At 39.3% G+C, this 18,988-nt stretch overlaps 1 protein-coding gene across 2 annotated transcripts in view; it reads right to left on the bottom strand.

Moving 5' to 3' along the window:
* Lama2 (laminin subunit alpha 2) overlaps positions 1 to 18,988 on the bottom strand; it is a 594,199-nt gene that overhangs the window by 147,061 nt on the left and 428,150 nt on the right. For both annotated transcript variants that reach the window (XM_038339597.1, XM_038339596.1), the window contains exons 31-32: positions 13,706 to 13,792; positions 10,502 to 10,695 (exon numbers count right to left, since the gene is read on the bottom strand). In XM_038339597.1, the coding sequence (XP_038195525.1) occupies positions 10,502 to 10,695; positions 13,706 to 13,792 (281 nt within the window). The remainder of the gene's footprint in view (positions 1 to 10,501; positions 10,696 to 13,705; positions 13,793 to 18,988) is intronic.

An 18,988-nucleotide genomic window follows, 5' to 3' on the forward strand; every position in this document is an offset into this window, starting at 1 on the left:
TTTACATAATGGTTTGTCATTTTATCCTGGCATGGAATAATTTACTTATGCCACAAGCTAGTTTTCTTTGACCTTAAACATGTATGAAGTGGATGGTAACAGACATTGGAGATGCCATGTAAATGAAAAACAAATTTAATTCAATCTGATAGGAAGATCTGAAGAGCATAGAGAGACATGGGGTATTCCCATTCTATAAACAATGGCTCTCTGACAAGGCTGCTGTGTAAATTAATACCTATCTCATAATCAGGACATCCTCCAAACCTCTCTAAACCATTCTCCTAATTCAATAATACGGATACACTTAAGAAGTGAGAGCTTGCCGAAAATGCATGGGAGTAGAAGCAAATATTTCAAGACTATGATTAGATTTTACATGACTAAATGTTTCCGAGTCTTTGCCTATAAAAGTGTCAGGATAAATTTGTGTCTAATATTAACAAATGCAGCACTAAATTCAGATCGTTATAGCTGGGCACATGTGAGGGGCAAATCACGCAGCCGATATTACACATCTTTCTGTTAGCAATTAGTTCAAAATATTGCATTTCTACCAGAATCCCCCATGCATAGTAATTACTGGCTTACTGTCACAAAAAAAGTTCACAAAATGCATTTAAACCAAAGAAGCTGAAGCTGAAATGAGTACACTGAGCATTTGGGAAAGGCCAAACCCTTTAAGCAGTTTTAGGTAGAAATACATAAACTGTCTGTTCCAATCAACTAGGGATAAATGAATGTAAATTCACATTTTTAACAAAAGATACAATTGATACTATAATGTGTATATTTTAATTAGGAAAACTGAAAGGCACTGATAAATCTCTGGGTCTAGATTTTTTTTTTTTTCCTATCTTCCCCTTGATCCCTTGAAAAGGGAACTTTTAAGCAGGGCAGGTAGTATACACTTGCAACCTCTGTGTTATAGAGGGAAGGGCAGGAAAATGGGGTGTTCAAAGCCAGTCTGGGCTACATGGAGAATGCTAAGCTAGCCTGAGGTGATACCGTGAGATACTAGTCTTAAGAAATATAAAAACAACAAAAGGAAATTTACCAGATTTAGGACTCATTAAAACAGATTCGGCAATAATTCATTATTTATAAATCAGTATTTGATATAAGAATTAGATTTCAGTCTTATTTAAAAGGTTTATTTATCTTGTTTTACTTTGGGTTTCTATTGTTGAGACAAAACACCATGACCAAAAGGCAAGTTAGGGAGAAAAGGGTTTATTTGGTTTACACTTCAGCATTGCTGTTTGTCACTAAAGGAGGTCAGGACAGGAACTCAAATAGGGCAGAATCCTAGAGGCAGAAGTGGATGCAGATGTCATGGAGGGGTGCTGCTTACTGGTTTGCTTCCCATAGCTTGCTCAGCCTAATTTCTGAAAGAATCCTGGACTAACAGCCCAGGGAGGACACCATCCATCATGGCCTGGGCCCTCCCCTATTGATCACTAAATGAGAAAATGCCTTAAAGCTAAGTCTATAGGAGGCATTTCCTCAACTGAGCCTCCACCCTCTGATGACTAACTTGTGTCAAGTTGACACACAAAACCAGCCAGTACACACCTGTTGTTTCTTTCGTTAGAGAAAGAAGTATTTGGTAAGAGTTAGAATAGCAGGGAAGGGAGCAGAGAAAAAAATGTAGAGCTCAATAAAAATCAATAAAAAATAGTTAGAATAGCATCAGGAGGCCATTAAGAGAAAGCTGTTGCCTCCCAGCTGACCCCTCTAGGAGGAGACAAATATTGTCTGCTGGCTGAGAGCTAATCCAGTTGGTGGTCAATGACCTAGTTAAGGAAATACCCTTAGGAAAGCAGGTTCGCCTCCATGCTAAAGAGGAATAAAATTATCCCTTTAAGGAGATAATGTACTTTTCCTCCCTGAATTCCTGCCACCTTGAACAGTCCTTTCAACCACCATGGGACTCTGCTGGATCAGAGAACCTTGCTGAATCCCGATTAGATGTAACTCTTTTTCCTTCTCTTCTGTCTTTTTATTTTGGATGCCCATCAGAGCCTTGCTTTGCTTTTTCTGGTACTTTAGGCTTTCTTAGTCTTCCTCTGAAGCCCAACTCCCTGCTGTGAGACTGTCTGTTTACCTTGTGGCTAACATCCATTTTGCCTTAACTCAGACAGCAAGGCTTTTTCCCCCCTTTCTTTTCTGTATCTCTTCTCCTTGGGAAGCTGCCGGAATTTATACTTTGCCTACCATAAAGTCATCATCTTCTTCTTTTCTTCTCTCCTGCTTCTTCTTTATCTTCCTTCTTAGAAAAATTTGTCATCACCAGGTTTCCATTTAAATTTGTTTTTAAATTCTTTTATTAATGAGATTAAACATTTTAGGAGGAATCCATGACTTCTCTGGTATCTTCAGGTAACAACAATAATAATCTCCCAAATTTCCAGTAACGTAAATTTAGGAAGAGATTCAGAAATTTGTACATGTAGAAGTTGTGAAATACAAATGTGAATACTACTTAAATTAAATCAAATTATGTAAGATGGAAAGAGTAATTCTGGGAGAGAGCTCAGACAGTACACTGCGTGCCAAACATGAGGACATGAGTTTGATGCCCAGATCACACTTAAAAATCTACAGATGATGGCACAAACTTGTAACACTATAACTGGGGAGCCAAAGCCAGATGGTACTATCACTGGGACTTAATAGTCAGCCAACCCAGACTAATCAGTGAGTCCTGGGGACCCTGTCTCAAAAAGCAAGGTAGATGGAACTTGAAGAGAAATGACATTTGAAATTGTCCTCTCTTTTGCACACACATTTTCACATAGTTGCATGCACACAAGCACACATAAAGAACACATGCATAGACATATATGTATGTACATATACATACAGACAAACACATGTATGTCCACTCATATGCTTGGTGTATATGCACGCGCGTGCGCGCACACACCCACACAGAGTAAAATTAAAATGAAAAAAAGAAAAACCAAGCCTATTGCAATTCAAGGATAATATAGCTTTTCAAAAACGAAATAGAACTGCAAAAGCTTGTAAATACCACAAGGATATAGCTTCCTTTTTGCCTGCAGAACAGTCACACCATACTGAGCTATCTCATTTGATACCCCCAGTGGTTCGGTGAGGATCAAAATAGTTGTGGCCAGTGGTTAGGAATGCAAAAAAAAATTAATACAGAAAATTGTATAACAGAAATTATAAAGAGAGTCTAGTGTGGTTTTCAGTGACTTAAAGTGTCTAGAACGAGATATAATTATGAAAATGTGATTCCTAAGCCAAGGAAATATTTCATCAGAAACCGATATGATGTTCAAAATACCCTACCCTTAAAGATGTCCAAAAAGTTAAAAGGAGCAGTCAGCATCTGCCCTGACTTGCTTCCTATTGGTTTCCTAAATACTATGAGCAAAAGCCAATTGGGGAGGAATGGGCTTATTTTACCCTACAGTTCATAATCTATCATGATAAAAAGCCCAGACAGGAACTCAAGGCAGGAACCTGGAGGCAGAAACTGAAGCAGAACCCATTGGAGTATGCTGTTTACTGCCTTGCTCCTCATAGCTGACTCAGTTTGTTTTCGTACACACCTGTCTAGAAATGGTACCCAGTGGTGCATGAGGATTATAAAACAGGAGGAGACAGCTCACATACTCAGTCTCATTCCGAGATTCCTGGAGGCAAGACCACCATTTTCAGATTGGGGTAGAAGTACGAGCCAGGGGCTGGCTGTTTTGCTTTTCAGATCTTCAGGTTGAACCCCAATTTCTCTCTCTAAGTATTTATTAATCAAGTTTCAGTACGCGGAGTCTTAATTTGCTTATGGTGCAGGGTTGTCAGCGTGGCATGCGGAGTGCTTAGCCTCATCCAGAAACAGCCCCACAAATACTGTTTCACACAAAAGCAGCGTGCAATACTGCTGCATCAGCTGTTGACGAGAAAAATACACGTGTTCTACTAGTTGACCAGATAAATAGAGGAAGGCACAGAAGCTGCCTAAGTAGATTGATCTGCACTTGGATTTGAACATGAAAAAATGGCTTAAAGTTCTAGGAAGCTATGGCAAGCATGCTTTTTGAGTGAGGTAACCCAGACACAGAAAGACAATTATCACATGTACTCACTCATAAGTGGTTTTTAAACATAAGACAAAGAAAATCAGCTTACAAATCACAATCCCAAAGAATTTAGACAACAGTGAGGACCCTAGGAGCGATTTACATAAATCTAATCTACATGGGAAGTAGAAAAAGACAAGATCTCCTGAGGAAATTGGAGCATGGGGACCTTGAGGGGGAAGGAAGGGTTGAAAGAGGAAAGGGAGAGGGAGGGGAGCAGAGAAAAATGTAGAGCTCAATAAAAATCAATTAAAATACACAGAAAAATAATAAAAAAGAAAGTAGGATTTTGCAAAGATGCCTACTTGAGAGCTAAGTGATGGTAGAGAGCATGATCTTTAGGGGTGAGGGAAAAAGGGGAATCATATGAAAAGTCACAGATTAATGAATCACTTCAGGAGATCTTTTCGAATCATCTTTTGAAGAAGGAAGTACTGTTTATTTTTACAGAGATGACAGCATTCCCCTGTTTTGTTCCTGTTCCCATGTATAAGAAAGAGTAAGTGCCATTATTAATCATCTTTTATTATAATGGATCAACAGTATTGTACTGATGACAAGGGCCTGTATATTACGATAGTGAGATGCTTGCTGACACCTAGCTAGTAAGAGTAAGAATCTTGGACTGCTAAGATGACCTGGCAGGTAAAGATGACTGCCACTAGACCTCATGAGCTGATTTTGATTCCTGCAACTTGCATAGTGTCACATTGTCCTTTGACATCTACACAAATTTCATAGCATGCACAGCATCTCACCAATAAAGAAATAAATATGAAACAAGATATAAAGAGAACTACCTCAATGTGTTTCTGCAGAACTGCATAATCTACAACACTTCCCAGTTGCTGCTGCAATCCTGATAAGAGAGGCATCATTTTATATGTCATATTTTAAGTAAGCCGTGATATAAATAAGCAAACATATATCACAGATACCTCTTTTGCAGTGACTATAACAGTAGGCACGAACTTGATATTTATATGACATGAGATAGTATCTTGGGTACATTCTATGGAGTAACATTTTGCCAAAGTTACTATTTTTGATTGCAGTTCCCTGGGAGTGTTCTATATTTTACTCTGTCACTCATGGTCTATTTTAAACATTGCATAAGTTATTCTGCTAACCATGAATTTTAAGAAAATAGAACACGAACAAATCAAGTTTTGGGTTTCACCTACAAAACTTTTTGCGTTGAATACATAATGGATTTCTCATTCATTTTCAAATTTCAGGGAAGGTGGATATTCTCCTTTTGGGGGATGACATGTCAATTATAAATGAGGGTTTAGAGAGGAAGATGCATTTGTGTAATTCAGCTTACTAAACAGAAATCCTGTTATGAGAGTTACAATAAAATATTCAGAACTCACAAATACACCTAAGGAACAAAATTGTCCAGCTGTCTTAAGTAACTCCTTTTTTTCTTTGCTTTAAACTGATAAACTTGGGCTGGGATGTAGCTCAGTAGTGGAATGTCAGAATAGCATGCAAAGAAACATCTGGGTTTGATGCTTAGAGACAAGAAAAAAGAAAAGGGATGAAATTAGTCTAAGTACCAGTCTAATGTATCTTTTCCAGTTCAAAGAAGCAAGACTTTGTGGACAACTTCTGATGAATATGTATGGATCTTAATTAAATATGTGATCTCTTAAAACTTAGAGACAGCCTCAGAGAGAGAGAGAGAGAGAGAGAGAGAGAGAGAGAGAGAGAGAGAGGACCCATGGATGATAAGATGGCTCAGCAGGTAAAGGGGCTTGCTCACAAGCTTATCAGTATGAGTTTGATCATCTAGATTCACAAGGTGGAGAGAGAAAGCAATTCCTAAAAGTTGTTCTCTGACCTCTGTACACATGCTGTGGCCATTATGTGCCCACACATGTACACACAAGAACACACACAATAAATAAATAAATGGAAAATTTCAAATTCAGGGAAATATTTTTGAAAAGCATAACATAAAGCCCATCTAACACGCAAGTTAAAATAGGTTTTCTGATTGTTGTCCAGTCTAGTGAGTTTCATGTTACTCTCCTACACCTTACTTGTCTTCCACACTATGCTCTGTGTGTCTCGTCGGAATTCTTTCGATGGTAATCGCCAGGGAGCTGGGGTAAGGCCAAAAGCAGCTCTCAGTAACATGTACAGATATGCTGCAAGAACAAACAGGAGTGTATGGAGAGCTGAACATGGCAAGCTCCAAGGCAAGGTGAGCATCTACAAATTGCTACTATGATGAACCTGTTGGTAGAGAGAGAAATGCTTTGGGGGACACCTGCCATCTAAACTAGGAAGCTGAAGGTGCTAAGGATTCAGTAAGACCTTCTATGGGTTCCTTTTGGTAGAGTTAATCATTGTGATGGGGCTAAATTCAGCTTCGTGAGAGACGCTGGGGTCTCCATTTTTCCTAATGAAAAGATTATCATGTACATTTAGCATTATTTTAATGGAAATGTAATATATAAAATGATTGTATTTTGTAGGAAATTCTCTATTTCCCTAGTACTTAACTTCTTTTTGAGTCAGGGTTCCACGAAACCCAGGTCATCTTCAAACTTGCAAAGTAGCCAAGGATGACCTTGAATTGCTGATGTTCTTGTCTGTTGTCCCCACGTGCTGGGTTACACATTTCACCAGCACACCAGGATGAGGAAAGTCCTTTTTATGTACAGGAAAGTCCTATCTTGGCTTGCTGGCCAATGGTGCCCATAAACAACTAAGAGACATTTATAGAAATACAGGCAGAGACAGGCATATTATGACTACTTCATTCATTACGCTTTGTCCAGATTCTAAAGCATAAATTTATATCCTTTAATAAGCAAATAGTGAGTCTATGGATTCTTTCTACAATTGCACAACTCCCCTAAAATAACACACCGAAGAAGCCTAGCCATAACCTTGTGTGCAAACGTTCTATGTAATACAGTAGCATGTGCAATGACTCTACATGATGAAAAATTTTAGGAATGAATAAATAAACTAAAAATCATTTAAATATGTGATATGAGACAACTTTAATCATGTTTCTTAGATAATTAATAAAAGAGAAGAAAATAGATTCTCATACAATCCTTACAAATAAACTGTTGGTGTGGTACCTAGTTTCTACCAAGCAGAGCCGTTATCCTCTCTCTGCATTCAACACCCCATGCACTGACACCAGCACAGACATTCATTGTCCTGTCTCCCTCTCATGTTCGGTCTCCCTCACTGAGGTTCTTCCCTTAACTCCCACCCCTGGGCCTTATAAAAAGTCCACTGTAATCCCATGTGATGAAGTAGGCCCCACAGATAAGACACACCCAGTCAATCTATTCTTTGGTCCCTTGATCTAATTTAGCTTGGGGATAGAGAAGTCTCTTACAAAGAGAATTGAGAATGAGCCAGAGTTTTGTCCTCACCGAGTCTTGTTTTCCTAAGTCATTTTCAAAGTAGGGGTACGAGGCAGGAGCTGGGGGCTGGGGGAAGGGAGCAGCATAAGACAACCACAGTGAGTCTGTTCTAAACTGTAGAAACTGTAAAGGATGAGAAAGAAAGGAAAGTCTACAGCTGTTCTGTGTGACAGCTCTTAGGCTTAGCCTAAAGAAGGGCAGCAGGGAGGCCCAGAGGCAAGAGAGTCCACTAAGCCTGGAGGAAGGCTACAGGAAAATGTCAGCTTGCACAACACAGCTGTAAATAATGTAGAAGAGGGGTCTAGATAGCCAAACAGTTCCACAGTTTAACATTTTTATGGGATAAAGATCACTATAATATTCCAGAAGGAAATGAAAGTCTCCAGGACACAGTAATGGATGCGAACACCATGTTCAACAGGTGCAAAAGCATTGCTTGTGGGACAAAAAAAAATTGCTACTAGACATGAGAGTCATGTGCCTCTGTCAGTATAGGGTCAGGACTTCTGTTAATGAATATCAGATGGAACATGTGAAAATTGGAGATACACGGCAGTGATGAGTTAAGTTTTCTTATTACACATGTTTTTTTTTTTTTTCTTTTTTTGGTTTTTCAAGACAGGGTTTCTCCATAGCTTTTTTAAAGCCTGTCCTGGAACTAGCACTTGTAGACCAGGCTGGCCTCGAACTCACAGAGATCCGCCTGCCTCTGCCTCCCAAGTGCTGGGATTAAAGGCGTGTGCCACCACCGCCCGGCTTATTACACATGTTTTTAATATGTAAGTTAAGAACTGATCACCAGAAAAAGAACATGAACCTAACTTGACTGAAAAAAATCAGAATTCTTTTTAAAATAAATGTGTAGAAAGTAATCCTTTGATTTCATCTTTTGCTGACTTTAATGTGCTACTATTTAATTTCTACATACCACATTAAACAGTTTCTAAATTGATGTATGAATAATTAATACAATTATTTGCTGTTCAAGATTTGTTGAAATGTATCTATATATATGATTTAGCGAGTTATACCCATGTAAATAAAGTAATTCAAAAGCAGTGCTGTAGAATAATTGACATGCAATGAAAACATTTATTTGTTTGTTTGCTTGTATGTATGTGTGCCCGTGTGCTGCGGGGCATGTGGGCAGGTCACAAGACAACTTGTGACTTCTCTCCCTCTGGGTGTGTTCAGGAATCAAGTGAAATTGTGAGAACTGGTGCAAAGCTCTCTTGCTGATCTGGGGTCTACCCATAAAATTATCTTTAAGATAAACACACTTAGAGTAGATACAAGCACACACATACATGCGTGCGTGTGTCTTTCTGTCTATATATACGTGTGTGTATATAATAACAGCACTATCAAACTAACGTTTTGGTGTATTACATTTATAGTGTTTCCTCACACCAACACCCACACTTATTTTTGCTTATTTTTCCCCAAGGTCGAATTTTGCAAAGGTCGAATATGAATCTTTATGCAGGCAATATAAGGGCTCAGACACTGAGTCATAGCCATCGCCCTTCTTATTTAATTCAAGCGTTATGTGTTTTCATTAAAGAGAGTTGTACTGCAAAGAAGACCCTGTTTTAGATTTTAAAAATTCTTTGTATATCCATCAGCATAGGCTTGTGCGTTTCTGTATGCTCATACGCGCATGAGTGCAGGTGCCTGTGGAAGCCAGAAAAACGCTTTGAATCGCCTTGAGCTGGCCTTACAGAAGTTTTGTACCTCCTGACACGAAGCTTGGCATCGAACTTGGATCTTCTGCAAGAGCAGCAAGTACTCTTAACCTCTGAGCAATCTCTTCAGTCCCCTGCCCAGTTGGTTTTTTGTTTTTGTTTTCTTTGTTTTTTAATGCATCTTCCCAAACACTCCAGTCTTATGGTGTTGACCTGGTTTTAAACCCAGCCTTAGCTTTTGAGGCAGCTTTTTAGGAAACAAGCAAAAGTTCTCAAAATGCAACTCAGAGTCAGGCACACATAAGACATAAAAACAGGGAAGGCAGTCATGCATAAACACACTGAAATAGGTAAAGACTGCAATAAGATGCGATAAAACAAACATAAGAAAAAGCATAGCATGGATCAACACTCTCCTTTTAGGTTTATAAATAACTTATTCTAGATCTGAATTGGTGTAAGTAGCTCCAGTACCCAGTGTAATTTCAACACTGAATCCAGAATCAGGAGAGGAGAGGAGAGGAGACGAGAGGAGAGAGAGAGAGAGAGAGAGAGAGAGAGAGAGAGAGAGAGAGAGAGAGAGAGAGAGAGAGAGAGAGAGAGAGAGAGAGAGGGAGGGAGGGAGGGAGAGAGAGAGAGAGTAGGGAGGGAGAGGGAGGGAGGGAGAGAGAGAGTAGGGAGGGAGAGGGAGGGAGGGAGAGAGAGAGTAGGGAGGGAGGGAGGGAGGGAGGGAGTGTGAGAGAGAGAGGGGGGGGATGGGGGAGAAAATATGCCATCTTCCCACTGTTTACTCTGTACATTAAAAAAAAAAAACCTAAACACTTGAGTGCATTGTAACTGCACCTGGGGTTTTTAGTTTGAGATGAAGATTCAAAGCATTATGTAAAAGCTGGCGAAAGAAGTCAGTTGTAATTCAAGGCTTAAAGTGCCTACCCAGCCAATTACAAATTCAGGAGGATTCTAAAAGATTTAGTAGACTTGGATCTTTAATCTGCCACAAAAGGCAATGCCAACTTTAGGCAAAATGGCAAATCCTGAGAGGGGCAAAAATAAGACTTGCCTGGAGGAGCTTTGTTGTAGGTCTTCAATGAACTGACTAAAGCATGCTGAGGATTTTCTCAGCTGCTCTTAGCTCAGCGGGACAGAGACAAAAACAGCATGGTAACAGTGGAAGGTGGGTAGATAGCTTCAGAGGAGGTGCGGAGTAGCAACAGCTACTGCAAACAAGGAAATAATGGCCTTACTGGAACAGAGACCCACAAGGAAGCCAGGCCCACAGAACCAGCAGCTAAGTTAGTATACGTACAGACACACTCCGCGCCCTCGCGTGCATGCCAATGCTCGCAGCCATCACACTTCCTTCCCGTGGCTCCCGGGCGGCACGTGCAGAGGCCTGTGACTGCATCACAAGGAACAGGCAGGGAGCCATAAGGGTCACACTCACATTCTTGGCAGGAGCCTCCAGGGCTGCTTGGGCTGCCAGTGTAGCCTGGGGCACACCTAGTTTGTAAAAGGACAAAACAATGGAGATTAAGGAAAACCACATCGCTAAATGTGCTGCTGCTGCTGCTGCTGCTGCTGCTGCTGCTGCTGCTGTGTGTGTGTGTGTGTGTGTGTGTGTGTGTGTGTGTGTGTGTGTGCGCGCGCGCGTGTTTGTAGGGTGAGTCTTAGGTCTTGCATATGAAAACCTGTACTCTGAATCTCTTTTCCTTTCTCGTTTTCAGAAAAGCTATCACTAAGTTGTACAGGCTGGCCTTGAACTCAGTTTGTAGCCCAGACAGGCTTTGAACATGCCATCCTCCTGCCTCAGCCTCCTGAGGAGCTCTCATGATGGATGGGTCTGTATTCCCAGGCGTGACTTGGTCATTACCATTCTAATATCAGATAACAAGTGTTCTATGAAAATATTATTTAAATAAAACCCCCGAAGTTATTTCCTAACATCCACACCTGAAATGAGTGCATTTAAAGCAGATTAAGATTGATTAAATCTTCCAAGGGTTCATTCCAAGACTAATGAAGATGGAGCAGAGGGAAGGGCTTCTGTGTTATAGGGACAATCAAGAGGCACAAGCAGTTTTAGAGCTTGACTGCACTGGGCAGGTCAAAGGTGATTTCAATGATCTAAGAAGCTCTCAGAAGTGGAACAAATTTATCTGGAAGGTTACTATAAAAATTCAACCAAGACCTTTGCTTTAATTTAGCTGAATGGAAGCAATTTTTTTTTTTAGGGAAATATAATCTAATTGCTTCTATGTTAGAGATGATAAATTCAAAGCTATCATAACATCTGAATTGCAAAAACAATTCAAACCATTCACGTTTAATAGTATATGATCCTGCTTATCCATAAACTGCATGAACTAGCATCTCCTACTGAGTCTACATTAATGCATATTAAGATGATGGATTTCTGTGATCACTCTGCTTCAGACAGTAATTGTAATCTTGCTATACATTTTTTCTAGTCTTTCCTGCAGACCTGCTCTGGCAGATAGTGAGTGATAATCTCAATTTATAAAGTTAGCTACAGCATAAAAAATAGTTATATAATAAGTTGCTAAAGATGATACATTTGGTACCCAGGGTTTCTTTCAGTCATGTTCCTACTGGTGTTTACAAGAGAATTAAATGAATATTCAGTTAAATATAATCCCAAAGGATGTGGCAGACATACAGAAGATATAGCTTTATCATTTATAATCTATGTCCAAATGATGTATGCATCTTTCTAATAAATGAATGTTTGGGGTGTTTGTAGTATAAAGTGTTTAATCTCCACTAATTCTCAGTGATATGGGCAGTGTGGGTGCACCATTCTGTACATTTATGAAAGTGATTAATATTATGTGCTGTTATCATATACAGATCTTTGAGACTGTATCCTACAAAAATATAGATTTTATTGGAATTTACAAAACGTATATCTAGTTACTCCATTCATTTTATTGTCATTATCCATATAACCATTGCTGGTTGTATAAAAGGATCTTAAGTAGTTTATAGGAACTAACAACAAATAGTTATTTAGTTTTGAAAAATGATTAATGGTTTCAAGATCTCCTAGGAAACTCTAGTGAAGTGGGCAAACAGGCTTTGGATAAACTGTATGTAAGTATGACTTCACGTGAGTATTCCATCTTGGCTTTATTATATAGAAAATTCTAGAATCTGAAGAGGGTATCTGAATTTGATCTGCTTTGAGACAAAGGAAATAGAGTTTTGAAATCCATTCTTTGTTGTTAATCATTAGCTGTGATCCACCAAGAGAAAGATGAAGGCAAATCCACAGGCTAACCACACCTCTTTCTATTGAAGGAGCCCAGGCAGGACACCCACAGGGTCCTTACACATCCCATTATCAGGGAGACAGTGTTAAGTAGGGAGGAAAAAGGCACCCAGTTCGGTTGCTGGAACTAAACTAAACCCATGAATTCCTATGAAACTACTAAATTGCTACCCACTACTAAGATCACAAAATATGTTTATCTTGATAATGGTTAGTATCAGTTCTCTTGCAGGGTCTGAAATACTAGAGGTGGCTGTAACCATCTGAACATCTGGTTTCCTGATCTCATGTAAATCTGTTTTTGGAAGATGTGAATTTACTGCCTAAGAGATGGTCAAGCTAGGATTATGTTCCTTAGCATTTGCATGGAACTAAATTCAGTTTAATGGTGCTTTATCAGATTTGGTATTCTCTGACGGTAAAAAGCCTTTGAAGAACATAGATAGCCTACAAAGAAGGAGATCAATAACTTAACACTTTATTTTCTGGGTGGGACTAATTAACTCCCCTCATTACTACCTAATTGCAGAATACACAAAACCTTACTGGTACAAGGCCATCGTGCTACGAGCAACGGCATGTGTGAAGTTATTGCTAGACACGTTTGGCCAGTGAACTGAGAACAATGTGATCAGTTTCTCAATTTCCATAGCTACTAAAAAACTTTGAAAAAAAAAAAAAACCCTGTAGTTTGTGCTTTTAAAACCAAACCAGACTCTCTGAATGTGGCTGACGGTGGAGGAGGACTGAGAAACCAAGGACAACGGCAATGAACATGAACTCTACAGCATGGACGGGCTCACTGTGAGCCTTGTCAGTTTGGTTGCTCACTTTTCTGGACTTAGGGGGAGTTGGGAGGACCTTGGACTTAATATAGTGAAGGGAACCCTGATGGCTCTTTGGCCTGGAGAGGGAGGGAGTGGGGGTATGGGTGGAAGGGAGGGGAGGGAAGGGGGAGGAGGAGGGGAGGAGATGGAAATTTTTAATAGAAAATGAGGAAAAAATAAATAAAATTATATCTGACTTTGTTTATACTAAAACATAAATTAAATAATCATGAATTGTTTGGGATCACTAGGTCTCAACATGAAGTTAAAGCAAACAGCTTTTTAAAGAAGCAATTCTAGAGCTAAGGAAATAGTTTTGAATCATTAATTACTCAAAGAGAAATGATGATATTACAGAAACAATGAATAGAATCATGGCCCTTGGTAATCATACCGTTCACAGTACTGTCCTCCGTACCCCCGAGGGCAGGCTGTACACCGGTGGTCATCCAGACCTTCCAGCACACACGAGGGGCTGAAACTAAATTGAGGAGGAAAAACAGACATAAAATGTTAACCGTGTATTTGGTCAAATTCAGTATTTCCATCCATTATCAAGGTCACTAGGACATTTGAAGGGTGGGGTAATAAACATATTTGTAAATGTTGATATATTACTTATTTATGTCAAAGACAATTAAATACCACTAATGATAGATTGGTCCATTTTCATGAATTAATAAGGTACCACATTAAAAATAATAGCATTTTGGAATTTTTAATGATTTTAGGTAATCTGTGGAAATATTAAATATTCAGCCAAGATCTCACAAAGACAATTTTGATAGGAACTTGTTTGCATGTGTCTTATTAGATCAGGGACCATTGAATGCCTTTCAGGTTAAAAACCAAGCAAAAAAAAAGAGTAGTCAGAAAACCGTGTAATTTTTTTTTCTGAAATCTCAGTCCAACTTGCCACTGGCAGTTGAACATGTGGAGTGTGACTAGCTATTCCATACAGAACACAACAGCACATTCCCAGTCTATCCAGATTTCAACATTCTAACGAAGTCCACAAAGTAATTTGATTTAACGTGTAGCAAGAAGACAGAGCTTTCTATATGAAAATGAACAAAATCTGCTCACTATTCTGCAGGCTTTGAAGTAACTGCTAACTTCCCTATCTCACACACACACTTACCGTAGTCAGAGCACAGCTCAAGAACTGCCCTTTACCTGGCTGTGCAGGGGGAGGGAGGACTTAATAAGACTCAAAAACGAAACTACATTATCCTACAGTTTGGGTTTGTAGCAAACTTTTCTCAAACCTGTGCTTCATTCCCATTGGATAACACTTTGTGGAGCATTAGAAACTTAGGAAGAGACAATTTTCTGGCTGTCAAGCTGTGATGCTTCAGATATTCTGTCTTATTGTTTGAGGTCTTTCAAATCTGTCCATACCAAGAAGCTATAGAAAGTACAGACCACGATCCCTATGGCAGCATATACTACAACCATATTCCTGGGTTTGGGCATCATTAGGGTGGCAACTGGTTATAGCTACATGTGTCAAATTCATATAAATCCATGGTTTGTGAATGAATGCTAAATTTTAACTCATAAAATGTATGACGTGCAAAAAATAAATCTACTACTCATAGTTTTGCTATCCCACCAACTTTTGTGAGTATGTGTGTTCCCAAGAACTTGGAATCCCCAAGCTCAGAACAGGTAGATCTGTCAAGTTTTTCGTTCTTTTACTTAAAACTCGAGGCTGAAAACATATGTGTGGGAACATGCACATGCACATTCCATTGATAGTCATACACAGGTCTAGGAAGCAGATTCTAGATGTTTTAAATACAATTCTAGACTAGGCAATAGAATGAAATTACAGTCTATGTCTGTAAAATAATAAAGTCTTCAATAAATGAATATATAAGTATCTTAAAAAATAAAATATTGGAATGTGACAATCCTAGATGAGCTGACACAACCTGCTACATGATGGTTTTTGTAATGGACTTTGATTTTTACTCCTCGGGCATTTCAAAGAGCTTTGGAAGGAGCATGTAGGAGTCTCATCTTCCTAAAGTCAGTGTCCAGTCTTTCTCCTCGTATCTCCTACTCCCATCTCTCTAACCCTGACTCTCATCTCTTCTGCAGGATCACTTGGAAACCCTTGCGTGTCTCTCTTAGTCCCCAGCCTTTTCTTAATCCCTTTGGTGACCAGTTTCAAATGTTCCACCACACAGCTTGTAAAATTTACGGGGTTCATTTTGTGCGAGACTCTCTGTGGATTTCAGTGCTGACTGACCTCCTGGGTACCATTTCCTTCTGGTTTTGATCCCTGCTTGTAGGCTGCTTCTTGACTACATCTATGTCATGGTCTTCATCTGTTAATGTGATTTAAAAGATGTGATTTCTAAGTAACTCCCTTCATCCTGAGAGCTTTATCTACTGCATAGACTCTAACATATAAAGCTGATTTTCTCCTCTTCTGATAAAAAATGCACTTTATTTCCCTACGTGTAGTCAATGGTTATGCTTCTATCTCCCGTGCTAAATGCACAGTGTCAATGCTGTCCCCTACTTTTGTACTCCATCAAAATGTTGTTTGATGTACAAATGTCACTGGAGCTGCTCTCAATGGCTTCATCACATTATCCTATATTGCGCTGCCTCTGACCTCCCTGAAATTGCTAGCATTCACCTTTCTGCTGTCTTCTGCATTCACTCCACTCCAGCCACGTTTACCTGGTCTCTGCCAGTTAGGGGTCAGGCAGAGGCCTGCTGAAGTCAGGTGGTCTAATCTTGCTGCTCTTCCAGAGGCTCTTTCTTCTACCTCTTCCACATCACTCCGTCAGCCACAAATGTGTGTGCAGGTCACTGACCCTTACTGAAAATGTTGCAAACCCATCCTTTCTGGCTACTTGCTTTCTCCTGGAAGCACTGTCTTAACATATATATTCCATTACATGTCTCTTTGCTCACTGTCTTACTTATGAAAAATACAAGATCCGAGAGAGCAAGAAATAGGATTATTTTTCCTGCTTATATATCTGAACATGAAGAAATATTCTCAGGTGGCATTGAATTAAAGATTTGTTGGCCAAAGGAATAGCTAATACACCTTTATCTTCATGGAATGCACAGTTATGTGTGATCCATACACAAAGGCAGGACAGGACACATATACATGTTTTCTCTCTTATTCAGGATATAAGAATGGAGTAATTACTACTTAATAAAATTTCAGTATCTGAAAGAGTGTCTGGTTGAAGTCAAGACATGATGTACCACACATTAGTGGCCTGAAAAAATACTAAGGCATGCTGAGCTGGGGAAATAATTGTAACAGAAGTGGTCCTTCAACTGGATCCTGAGAATTGCACTTGGTATTATACACTTTATAATCTCAGGTCTTTGTGAGAACCAAGATTTCTACGATGTTCAGAAATAAGCAAGCTGCTGTAACATGGACATCACATGGAAAGGTGCTATGGGCCATAGCTCTCAAAGACAGGCAGAACTAGGTTTGTGATGCTGCCTTCACGTCTGCCCTTTCCTTGGATGTGTGTAGTAGAATACCTCACAGTGAGTAAATGGGACTGCTGAGTCAAACTGCTGAAGATTTAAAGTAATTGATTTGATATGAGAGAAAGAAGCAAACGCTGTGGCCATGAGCTGGCCTTCATTGCGTCTTTCTTACCCTTTATTTCTCATGGACTACATAAAGTTACTAGAATAAGACATTTCACCTCTCCCATCTGTAGCTTAGAATCTATTTTCACACTCTGGGGGGGGGGGAAGTGCCTCTCTTTGCCCTGACTATTTTTCTACTTTGCCTCTTAACCTTCTTACTGTCCATAGATCTTTTGGTTAATTAGGCTAATGTGTTCCAAGCTACAGCTGGTGAGATTAGTGGGTCATGAAATTGACCAGGAGTTCTCTGAAAATGTATGATGAGAAAATTGAATAAATGGTGGGATACATGCATGTTTATTTGTGTGTCCATATGTAGGCCATGATATTTAAAAAGGGTGACTTATAGTTGTGGTTGATAAAGCCTGAATGCCATTTGGGCTGCAACGATGATGTTTTGAGTCTTTAAGGTTCCTTGACATAAAATTTCTACTGAAATAGCACAAATCAAATTATGAAATAAAAATATGAATAAAATGTTTCATTGATTCTGCTAACCAACCAAGCTGGCATTGTATCTGTGTAATTTCCTAAAACTGGAAGGGTTTCCTAAAACAACTTGTATTTAACGTTCACTTCCACCATTGTCAACTTTCAGTAGTGATGTCCCCAGTTAGAAGCTGCTACATTTGCCCAGTCTCCTTTGAGAGAACAATGCTGGATGCTTGCTAGGTGTTGCTCATCTTTCTCTTGGTGCCAGTGACAAAGCTGCCCAAGGTTTTGGTCTGTCTGGCTTCTCCCTCGCATTTGTATTCCATTTTCTGGGGATGGAGACTTCTATCACTTAAAGAAGCCCCATTTTGCCTTCTTTCCATGTGCTTCCCTTGGGGAGCAACAACCTGGGAAATGCAATTTGACTTTAATTCATTTATTAACATATTTCTCCTTTCATCTGCTCCTGCAATTTTCAGATTTCCATTCCGTGCTGCTATTTGCATATTTCTATTCTGACAGACCTTTCACATCAATTTGAACCCATTTAAACCATAAATTACCTGTCTTCAGCAGCAGTTCTCTCCCCATTTCCCTGGGTGAGTTCATGGCTCCAGAATTTGGGGGGCAAGATGGCTAAACCATCAGTCCTCAATTCTTGCCTGGACCCTCCCTTCTGATCCCTAATTATCCATCAGTCCTGTAGCACTGTGTGTAACAAGTTCCTCACACTCCTCCCTGTGTTGCCCTCTTGTGATTGTTATTTGGTTTCCAGCTCTCATTATCTCTTGCCTGTACTAGTGCAACTACCCTTTGATTGGTCAGTCTCTTTGCTTTTCTTCTTCACCTGCTTCATTTTATTGGATTCAGTTCTAGCATAGCAGGCTTTTTAAAAATATATCTCCGATCAAATTAGTTTTTTTTAAATAGAAAGAAAACTTCTGTGTTTTAAATTAACACAAAAAGTTAAATAGTCATTTTATGGATTGGCCCTCACAGATTTCTTTGATACAGTCTCCGTTCTTCTGGCCATCTTCAGCAGTAATTGCAGAGTCCTTTATACCCCACACCCCAAACTGTGGCTTATTAGCTCTGAAGCATGCCTTGCATTTTGTTTTCTAAGCATTTGTGCATATAATTTCTTACTACACAAACCTATAAAAACCATTTAATCTATTCTTCTCCTGACATATCCTGGATTCTTTCACAATTAAGAATGGTATTAGTGATTTTGAATTCTGTGACAATTGTTTTTATTCCCAATATTTTATAAAAAGCTTCTCGAAGAAATGACAGGATTCTATTTTACACTCTCTGTAGCTGCTGGTATTACAGTATAACCAGAAGGGAATTATTATTGATGATTTTTAATTCAAGTGGTTCACATTTTAATAAACAATGAAACAAATGGCATTCCCTTGTTTAAGTATGGACACCAGAGGGAGAGTTGGGAAAGGGAAATATTAAACAATTTTCCATTTCATACACCTATCATTTTGTACTTGAACAATGAGATCATATATTTTATCTTCATCAATATCCACCAAACCTAACAATTTATGTTGGACATCCTGGAAAGAATTATACTCTTGCAGAAGAA

Source organism: Arvicola amphibius, chromosome 8, assembly GCF_903992535.2.
Source record: "Arvicola amphibius chromosome 8, mArvAmp1.2, whole genome shotgun sequence".
NCBI classification, from domain to species: Eukaryota; Metazoa; Chordata; class Mammalia; order Rodentia; family Cricetidae; genus Arvicola; species Arvicola amphibius.